This window comes from Benincasa hispida, chromosome 3 (assembly GCF_027475165.1).
Source record: "Benincasa hispida cultivar pf3 chromosome 3, pf3_genome.v1.1, whole genome shotgun sequence".
Classification (NCBI taxonomy): domain Eukaryota; kingdom Viridiplantae; phylum Streptophyta; class Magnoliopsida; order Cucurbitales; family Cucurbitaceae; genus Benincasa; species Benincasa hispida.
In genome coordinates this window covers 58203779-58214277 of record NC_143480.1, presented here as the reverse complement: position 1 = coordinate 58214277, position 10499 = coordinate 58203779, and the positions used below count along the sequence as shown (strand labels likewise).

Sequence of the window (10499 nt, the reverse complement as noted above, 5' to 3'; positions counted from 1 at the left end):
AATATATTACATCAATTTAAAAATACAAAGATTAAACGATAAAATTTTGTTGCATGAAATAGGAATTATATTTATATGATTATTTTATTCTATATTATTATTATTCAAACAAATTTCCAATTCGCCGAGAAAAAAAAAAAAGCATATAAAATGTAGAAATGAAAGAAAGAAAGAGAGAGGAGAGAGTGAAAAAATTTCAAAAAAAGTGAGACTCCCGCCACTAAGTCGTTATTCATTATCAATGGCGCAATTCCCTTCCCCTCTTGAACGCACCGTTGCTTCTGCTCTGCTCCTCCTCTCCACTCCGCCGCCTCTTCCGCCGCCTCCTCCGCCCTCTCCTCCACCTACGTAAGATATTCAATCGTCTTCCGATTCTTCTTTCTCTCTCATTTCCTAATCTTCTGTTGTATGATTCTATCTGATCGTCTTTTTTATGTTTTGCTTTCAACCTCTGTTTCTGTGTTTTCTTGGCTGTGTAGGCCGAATTCTCAAGATAAATGGCTGTTTGAGAACAACGTTATTGGAGGAAAATGCTCCACGGAGATTTCGCCGTTTTGTGATTATTCCAACTCTTCCTCTTCCATACTCACTGTATCAAATGAATCGTCCGAGACTCGAGCGAAGGAACCGTTGTTGTTTTCTACTCCGCCTTGTCTCGATGAGCTAAAGCTTACTGTAATGGTTCTCGCTCTTACCTCTTTTATTTACTCTCTCTTTCTTTTACGTTGTTTGTTTGTTATGTATTTTACGCTCTGTTTTTGTTTTCGCATTCTCTGCTGTGTGCGATCCTTATGCCTTGGTTTGAGTAAAGGAACTATTGATTTGGTTCGGTGTTTAGGATTTTTTTTTTCATTTGAATTAGTTTCTGCTGGATGAGTTGAAGTTAATCGTATTCTGTTACTGAGACTCGTAGCCGACTTTAGTTTGTGTTCGATTATGCTTGGCTTATTATTTCCTTTTATTACCAATGTTTGGCTATCGGATCCTTGTTGTTTCTTCTTCGGTATGAACTTCAATCTGATCAGAATCTTGAAAACTCTACTTCCTCCTCCTGATTACTTACCTATCTGTCACTGAATTTCAATTACATGGATTCCGAGTCTCAATACTTCGATCAATGAAGAAGCGTTTAGTTTCTGATTAGTGAATTCATTGTTGATTTTGAGTGTATATAACTCTTCAAAGTCTAACCAATTCCTCACAGGTCGTGAGAAAGAGTCGTTCTAAGATAATACGGATTTCCGAGAAGTGGAATCTCAGTTCTACAGACGATGTTACCTTATCTTCAGACTCGGCGTCCTCGGAGACAACTTCTTGTTTGTCAAGCAGCTCAAGCGTGGTCACAAGAGCGCCGATCCATCGCCTGGTTGCACGAGCAGAGAAGAAGTTAGAAATGATCCGTCACGCGTGGAGGAAAAAGCAGGTGGCATCGGCTCATATGCGACGGCGTGCGGAAGCCATTCTGAGTTACCTCTCCGGTGGCTGTTCGTCTGAGGTGAAGATACGGCAAGTGATTGGAGACAGCCCTGACACAAGCAAGGCTCTCAGAATGTAATTAGTAATTCATTATTCTCTCTCCCAACTCCTCACCACGTTGGCTCTAAAGTCATGCTTTTATCCAGTGCCTTCCAATTCTCTCACATTTACTGTACACGGTAGGATCATCTATGCCCTCGGATTAATCTCACCTCTCATCACAATTTATAATGCATAAGGTTTAAAGATAGAAATTGGGAATGAATTTAATCAATACTTTCATATGTGCGTTCAAATATTAGGCAATGAATAGATCCATATTTTGAAGGTTATTAGTATCAGTTTTATGTTTAATAAAATTGATTTGGGTTTTGTTTCACCTTCTTTTGGCAGGCTTTTGAAACTTGAAGAGATCAAAAGATCCGGAACAGGTGGGCGTCAAGATCCCTATATGTACAAGGTACAACCACTCTCAACGCCCTGCAGTTTCCTCTCTAATTGATGGCTTCAAAGCAAGAAAGTCCAAATAAAACCCATTATTAGTTTTCACAGATACACTGCCCAGAATTTTTTGGGAAAATTGAATATGTTTCTTTGCTTTCCATTTCCCTTTTTTGCAGATTGCTTGACAAACTTTGAGTTAATGATCCGTTCATTTATTGTCTGAGCCGTATAGATTCTCAGGCAAATCCCAATTGATTGGGAAGTTTTGATTAGGCATGCTTTGTAAGCAAAATTAAGTATCGTAGAGTAACATAGGATACTAGAATTGATTAAAGCTTCATACGAAACATATAGCTTTGAAGTATAGATCTTAGCTTCATTTTAGAATCTCCCATATCATTGATTAATTCAGTCCCGTGATATAGCTATAATCTTGTACCATAAACATGGTAACATGTCATTGACCCCCTTGTGATTATGGGTTATTTTCTTATACATCAGTTTGAAGATTTTATAATATGTTCACAATTTAATCTTAGTTAGCTTGAGTTTGTAATGTGAAAGAAGAACAAGAATTCTCAGTTCTGTGTAGAAACAAGTCTTCCATCATACAAAGAAGAAACAACTTCTAAAGAAAACGTAGCCAAAACATGCTTTCCACTAATTGTGGTTTAGAACAATGGACAACATTTTTGTTAAACAATCCAACTTCTAAAGCAACTGTTTGATATATATGAGTATTATTTGGGAGCCTAAGATCTAGGCTGGAACAACTATAACATTGTCCAAAACAGGGCCACACAAATGGCCAAAGTCATGAAGTTTGGTGTGATAATAAGCACTGTAAAATGTAATCCTTGTTCTAACCGAAACTGCTTGGAACTTCAAACTTGCAGTTTTGGACCTTCCAAACCCTCTAGATATGAAAGGAACTTTGATGGCTTGTTGAGCAGCAAAAGCTTGGACATCCATGGAGCCATGGCATCCATTTCTGGCATCTCCAATGGTGAAGGTTAGATTATAAAACTTTTTGGGAACTGTTCGGATTATTTGGGCAATGGCACTTTCTCTTCCTGCAACCAATTCAATGGCTGCATTCCCTGAAGGAACAAAGAAATGGCCTCTGTCAATGTATTTTATAGGCTTAAGGGACTCAATGATCCATCCTGGAAGTGGGGAAATGTGATCAGTTTGCAATGGAGGAAGGAGTATTCCATTGTTGAAGCTCTTTATCACATGAGGTCCAACTTCAAAGTTTCCATTCAACAAAAGGTTACCTGCAAACACAAATATCCCTAGATTAAGTAACTTGGACAAACAAAATATTTAGGTACCATTTGATTAGAAAATGCATCTGGTAGAGACCATTTTCAAAATTTGACCAATCTTTAGAAATCAAATGGACCAAAATATAATTGTACTCAGATCATTAGCTTAACAAAACATAGTTTATAAAAACAAAGAGAAACCGCATCGTTCAAACACCACTTTCTCTGGTGGTTTGCCCGGTTCTATTCTTTACCTAATGAAGGTATTCACATAATAAAATCCAACACTCTCCCAATGTCGAACTCACCATCTCGAGTATATAGGCACCCCCTAGTAACCAACCAGGTGGAAACCCTATTCAAAAATATCATCGATGATTATTTTATATAATATTGGTTGATTTGGTTTGTCATTTTATTTATTTATTTATTTTCGTGTAACCCAAACCCGACAAAAAAAATTCAGTACTGTATGATTTCAATCAAAACTGTCAAACCGATCAGTTTCAACTCGAAAGGACGAGTACTGTTGGTCGATTTAATGCAGGTTTTTCGGTTTTCATATAGTTAGTTGAGTTATACTGAGGTTGATAAGTGAGTACAAACCTTTACTTTACTAATGAGGAGTTAAAGCTATCTTACCAGGAAGACGACGTAGAGGTAACATCTCCTTGATGAAAATGAGATCCAAGAGGGGACCACAAGCGGGATTTTCTTGAATACCAGGGTTATGAAAAGTTACCTTCACAACATTCCTATTAGCCCTAAAAGTGAAGGCATAAGTATCGCCTCCATTACTATACAGAGTCTGAATAGAAAGGTTAGCTGATTGACCTCCAACTTCAATTCTCAACACTTCATCTTGTGCGCAGGTCCTTGTGGCCCCAAATGACAGTGTATAAATGGAACGCCATCTTAATCTCACCTTCTGTGAGATTGAAGCCTCATTTCCTAACCTCACGGCATGGGCCCTACGAGGAATTGGAAAGTAGAATCCACCTGGTTGGGGCCCACCTGACACATATTCAACGTGTCCATTGATTTCCCATTTTGGGAGGGAGTATTTGCCTAAAATCACAGTTTTGTTTAAGTTTGATTTGTGTGGTGGAGCTTCAAAGTCACCATTTGGGAGAAGACCTAATGAAAAAAACAAACATAAAAGAAGATTGTGTTAGAATAAGACTGTCATAACTATTCAAGAATTGTTTTAAAAGAACAAAAATAAAAATAAAACATATACAAAATTTTCTGTTTAATCAACAGTAGAAAATAACAAAGAGAGTGATTTTAGGCTTACCATCAAGATAGTGATAAGTAGGAGGAGGTGCTGAAGAAACAGAGACACTAAAGAATGTGAAAATGAATGAAGAAATTAGAACCAAATTACCCAAACTTCCCATTCTCTCCAAATATTTTGTTTGGGAATTGGACTTTCAAAGATGTTTTTCCTCTCAACACAGTCTCCATTATATATACACAATTTTACATATAAATAAATAGTTGCTAATTTAATATGGCAAATTCCAATGCACCATTTTCTAAACTTCTTGCCGCTTAATCTGCCGTACCCTTTGCCGAAACTTGTAGTACCACGATAGTATGTACATTTTCCACTATATTTTAAAAATTTTATTTGTATACATTATTTTTATTTCATCTCCCAAACAATTCTTAAATACTTCTTTTTATGACCAACAATAAATAGAGATATTATTATGATAAAAAGAATGGGTACATAGTTGAGTTGATTGTATTTTTTGGATCAATTCGAAAATTTGGATTGGCTGAAATGACAACTCAAACAATCTCAATAGAATCTCCATCCCAACCCTTAAAATTTGGGTTGAATTGGATTGCCAAATTATAATTTTTTTTTTAATTAAAAATATATAAATATTTACAACACATGACTAATAATTAAAATTTCATAAAATTTAGATATTAAATACCAAATATCTATTTAATTTATTACAAACTTTAAACAAAGATAAACATCATAACAATCCTAAAAGTGTAATATAAAGTTCACAAATTAATCAATATAAAGTAATCAAATTTTAAATAAAGAGAAATATAAATATATATATATATATATATATATATAACGCGGTGGAATTGGGTCAACTCAATTTTTTTTAACCAATCTCCAACCCAACTCAATTAGATAAAAATAGAAAAAGCTTAACCCAACTAAACCCAAAAACAGAATTAAACCAACCCATTTCTTATATTTTGAGTTGGATTATCCGGATTGTCGAATTATTTGAACACTGCTAACTACATATAATACTATATACTTCTTTTATAGAAAGCAACGAATGGAGGTAGTATGGAAAATTTTCTATGTTACAGTAATACTAGATATCTTCCCTCCTCTTCATCTCAATTGATAGATTATTGAGACAAAGTTAGTGTATTAATAGTTAAAGACCGGTGGAATTTAGTGGGGGAAAAGGTATGAAGAGCATAATATGATAGTCCTTAATATAATTTGTTTTGCATATATATATATATATATATATATATATATATACTGTTTTGAAATATATATGCTTTTAAATAATTATTAGTTTCACTATAACTTTTAATCTAGTTCAAACAAGTGGCTAAACTTTTAAAAATGTTTAATATAATTTTCTTCTATTTTTAATAGACTTAATTAGAAAAAAGCTAAAACAAATAAAGAAATTAATAAATATAAAATTGAAATTGAAACGCTTATTAGATACTTTTACGGTTGAAAAACTTATTCAAGACAAAATCTAATCTAAAAATGGACTAAACTTTTGTAATTTAATCATAATTATTTTAATAAGTTTAATATATATTTTGTAATTAATCTCTCATATATCTAATAACGTAAATAACGTAAAATTATCACATAGATCTAATCCACTTTAATAATAAAATTTCTTGGAAAATCCATTTCCCTCCCATGTTAGAGATCCATCTTCATCTCTCTCTAGAGTTTTGAATATCTTGGTAGCCCACATGAGCTTTAATTGATTGTCATAAGAGACTTGTTACTTATAAATATATATCCTTATATTTATTTTCTTTTAATATTTTATTTCTTATGATTAAAATATATATTTGGTACCTTAAAAAAAAATTGTTTCCATGGTCAGAGGTTGCAATTAAGAATAGTTGGTGTCCATTAGTTGTGTGGTTGAGAAAAAGAGCAGTTGACCTATAATAATATAGGAGCAAACTCTTGATTTAGTAAAAAGTAATAATATATAAATTATTGTTGGTAGGGGGTATCATGACATAGTTAATTAAAATATCCAATGTGAAGTTTTAATTCTACGAATAGATAAAATATCAACATCGACAGATATTTATGTAAGTCAAATAATTTATAAAAACTATTTAAATTAATAATTAATCTCTTTAGCACTCTAGATAAATTATAAATCTTATGTTAAAAAAACATTTTAGGTCCCTGAACTTTTATAAGATTTAGTTCCTAATGTGAACAATATTAGTATGATTTAATGAAATTCTTTACACGTGTAGATTGATACACTAATAGGGAATCAAAATTATTTATGAACTATATAAAGATTGAGTTATATGTAACTGTCACTTACTTTTTGTGATTTTTTTTACTGTAAGAACTAAATCTTTAAAAATTTTAATGTATAAAGATCAAATCGTTACTTACTAAAGTTTAGGGACTAAATTGTTATGAATTTAAAAGTACATGAACTAAATTATTACTTTAATGAAAGTTTAGACACAAAGTGTTTGTTAATCTAAATCATATTGTTAAGTGCTCATATTTATATTATTGATAACAAAATTATTATATATTTTTTTATTTGATGAGTATATATGCAAACGTACTAGATATCGAAGATATCTATTAAATTTCGATATTAATGTCTGGCCCTTTGATTTATATATCAACTGAAAATCGAATATCTTAATAATATCTTTATTTGAAAATATTATAGAGAATACAAACTAAACCATACACGAGTTAGAAGTCTTGATATCTTAGTAGGTGTATAACGTCACTATCTTCACTAATATATGTCATGTCATTTAAAGCATTTGGGGTAAGATTCAAAAACCAAAACTACCTAGAGTTAAGCCCTAACGTAAGAAAATCAAGGAATGATTAATTGCTCAATTCCAAATGAAAGATTTGGATGAAACACAGTATGTTCTAAGGATCCAAATCATAAGAGATCATAATAACAAAATGCTAACCTTGTCTCAAACATCGTATATTAACAAAATGCTTGTCAAATAATCGATGTAGAATTTCAAGAAGGTTTATTACCTTTTAGGCATGGAATTATACCGTCTAAGGAACATTGTCCTACGATAGCTTAAGAGGTTGAGGAGATAAGACTAATTCCTTATGCATCTGCAGTAGGTAGCTTTATGTATGTCATGCTATGTACTAGGCCTGATATTTGCCATGCAATGGAAGTGGTCAGTAGATATCAATCCAACCCCAAATTAAATCATTAAACAGTGGTTAAATTCATTCTCAGGGAGCCACATAGTCACAAACAAGGAAAGCATATTGAGTGCAAGTATCATTTCATCAGAGAGATTGTGTAATAGGGAGATGTGACTGTCACACAAACTACCTCGGAACAGAACGTTGCTGATGCATTTATAAAGGCTCTCATGGCTAAAGTTTTTTAGGGCCACCTGGAGATCATGGGTCTACGAGATATGGTTCACCTAATCTAGGGTATGAAGGAACCGGTGAAGGACATTGAGCAGAAGCATAGGATCAGATCAAATACCCAAAATTCACAGAACATAAATTTTACAACAAAAACATACAGATTATGCATTTAAAAAAAAATTGCAGCATGCTTTAAAACAGAGATTACATAAAAGAAAAAGGGTTTAAGAAACCTTACCCTTGAAGAACTCTTCTTTATGAGATTTTTTCTCCGAATCTTGTCATAAACAATCTCGAACCCTCTAACCGTCAATGAGGACACCACCACGAATATTACCACTGTATTCTTTGGATGAGAATCCAAGAGTTTTGTGGGCTCTAGCTATTTTGGAAAAGAGGATTTTTTAGAGAGATGAGAGGAAGAGATGATATTCAGATTTTCTCACAAAACTTTTATGTCTATCTATCTTTTGTGGGAAAAAAAAATACAAGGAACAAGAAGAACTACTTCTTTTTACTTCCCCACTACTACGTAGAGAAAATAGAGTGAGAGAGTTACAACTCTCTCCCAATATGATTTTTAAACTAAAATAAAATAAAATAAATTATTTTCATAAATCAATTTAATATATATTTATATGAAAACTACCTTATCATATCATATATATTAAACTATATGTTATATCAAATATAACACATAACCTATAGTTTCTATATTGTATCAAATACAATATAACCTATAGTTTCTATTCTCTCACCAAAGACATTTAATATAAAGCTCATTTATATTGATTTAATTATGTGAATCAAATTCATATAATTAATATATGAATCATATTCAAATATTTATTTCTTCTCAAATGTATAATGTATCAAAATACATTATAGTAATTATATCATATATAATTAGATTAAATTAATTATATCACATATAATTAATTCCCTCAATTAATTTAAAAAATTCAAATTAACCCAAGATTCTAGTTAGTTCCCATTGAGCTACAGTGGGGACCTCATGAACCTGTAGCCTGAAGCTCCAACGGTAAGTGAATAATTAATTAAACTTCTTTAATTAAATTATTCACCATCCGTTAACTGTCGGGCACTCTACTAAAGACCAAAAGTTGCACTCTTCGCACTACAAGGGAAAAAAGGTTAATTTGGCCCAGCTGTACTTATGAGCAATTTGTAAAGGGTCATCGTACTGTTGATTGGTTGTATCCAATGGACACAGAAATATATCTGTAGTGCAAAGAATGCAGCTGTCGGTCTTTAGTGGAGTGCCTGGCAGTTAACAGATTGTGGATAATGTGATTAAAGAGTTTAGTCAGTTCTTTTTCTTTGGTAATTCAATGGGCAGACGCCCCTCCAACAAGAAAAGGTATAAATATGGAAACTTCTCTGCCATTTGGATCGGAGAATTTATGGAGGAAATCGGGATTTAAATTTCTAGAAACCACACGATTATATAGCCAAAGGTTATACGCCACACCTAAAATCATCCCAAGCATGACTAATATTTGAAAGGAGTAATATAACATGCAACAGAAGAATTCAGAAGATCTATTCCACGAATTCTGCAAAATTTCACCAAGATTGAGCTTCATTCTTCAAGAAGACCACCACCAAGATCTTCTTCACTATGCTCAAGAAGGAATTTGTGGTGGAAATACTTAAATCAAGTTGAATTGAGGATGAATTTAGGTTGGTTTTTTAGGGTTTTCAATTCTCTAGCACTTCAGTAAGTAAACTCAGAATTCCATCCAATCTTTCTGTATGAAACTTGTATATATACACTGAAATCATGCAGGATAGTAAGGTTGCATGGAAGGCAGCTCCTACTTGGAGTATTAATGAAATATTTGATGGAATTTGATGATTTATCACTTAAAGAGATAGTGGATTTTTCCAGAATTGGAAAAATCCACTTTCTCTTTAATTTAGTTTTATAATCAATTTTTCTAAAATTGATTTTTATTTTAAATAAAACTATTTTATTTAAATTTTATTTTTATAAAATTAATCTATATAAAACTAATTTTATTTTAATTAAACCTTTTAATTAATATAAAATTAATTTAATATCTTAATATTAAATTAATAAAACAACAATTCCACCCATATGATTCAGTTTCTTATTTAAATCATAATTTAAATATTAATTGATTCTTCAATTCCATTTAATTTAAACTAAATTAAACGTTTTTAATTGTATCATATACAATCAATTGAAAGCCCTAAAATTGAATTTGGACACTTTGTAATTCCAATTTATGAGCTAGTAGAGAAACCTAATGGACCTACAGATCATGAGCTCCAATGATTTGTAATTAATTCGTTAATCTCTTTAAACCGAATTAATTATTACTCGTTAACTATCAAGGTACACCACTATAGCTTGATAGTTGCACTCCCCTCACTGTAGATCTATTTTTGTCCATTTAAACCATAATCAATTAGTCGATCATTCACAGGTTATTCGTACAGCTGGGTCAAAATTATTGTTTTACCCCTATAAATCCATCTTGTTCCTTAAGTTCCCACGGACCTTCTAATGAACAATTGATTCATAGTACTACTTATGAATCATGTCCTCTGTATCATGAGAAGGCGGGGCCCCGATTGTTAAAGACTTGGAATCAACACTTCAGAGAATAACC

At 32.3% G+C, this 10499-nt stretch overlaps 1 protein-coding gene and 1 pseudogene across 5 annotated transcripts; one reads left to right on the top strand and one right to left on the bottom strand.

The window, feature by feature from the left end:
- The first annotated feature begins 217 nt into the window (after positions 1–217).
- Positions 218–2882, top strand: LOC120073620 (uncharacterized). 4 transcript variants are annotated; one of them, XR_016528632.1, is made up of 5 exons: positions 218–348; positions 480–675; positions 1205–1655; positions 1870–1936; positions 2817–2882. XR_016528632.1 is itself a non-coding variant. In XM_039026428.2 (5 exons), the coding sequence occupies exons 1-5, from the start codon at positions 242–244 to the stop codon at positions 2103–2105; spliced, it is 726 nt and encodes a 241-aa protein (XP_038882356.1). In that variant the 5' UTR covers positions 218–241; the 3' UTR covers positions 2106–2379. The 4 variants fall into 4 exon arrangements, 2 of the variants coding, with proteins under 2 accessions (XP_038882356.1, XP_090168392.1); XR_016528633.1 differs by lacking the exon at positions 2817–2882 and adding an exon at positions 2097–2379; XM_039026428.2 differs by lacking the exon at positions 2817–2882 and adding an exon at positions 2097–2379 and having other exon boundaries at positions 1205–1551.
- On the bottom strand, positions 2553–4588 carry LOC120073619 (protein TEEBE pseudogene; annotated as a pseudogene). Its single transcript, XR_016528468.1, has 3 exons — positions 4486–4588; positions 3831–4325; positions 2553–3197 (listed from the first exon to the last, which is right to left on the bottom strand). The product of XR_016528468.1 is annotated as a protein TEEBE pseudogene (transcript).
- Positions 4589–10499: the final 5911 nt, after the last annotated feature.

Bases quoted from the DNA above. Each gene is read 5' to 3' on its own strand.
- LOC120073620 (XM_090312266.1), top strand. From the start codon at position 242: ATGGCGCAATTCCCTTCCCCTCTTGAACGCACCGTTGCTTCTGCTCTG. The intron at 676-1,204 runs GTAATGGTTCTC...AATTCCTCACAG, and splicing joins TCGATGAGCTAAAGCTTACT to GTCGTGAGAAAGAGTCGTTC. The intron at 1,552-1,869 runs GTAATTAGTAAT...TTCTTTTGGCAG, and splicing joins ACAAGCAAGGCTCTCAGAAT to GCTTTTGAAACTTGAAGAGA.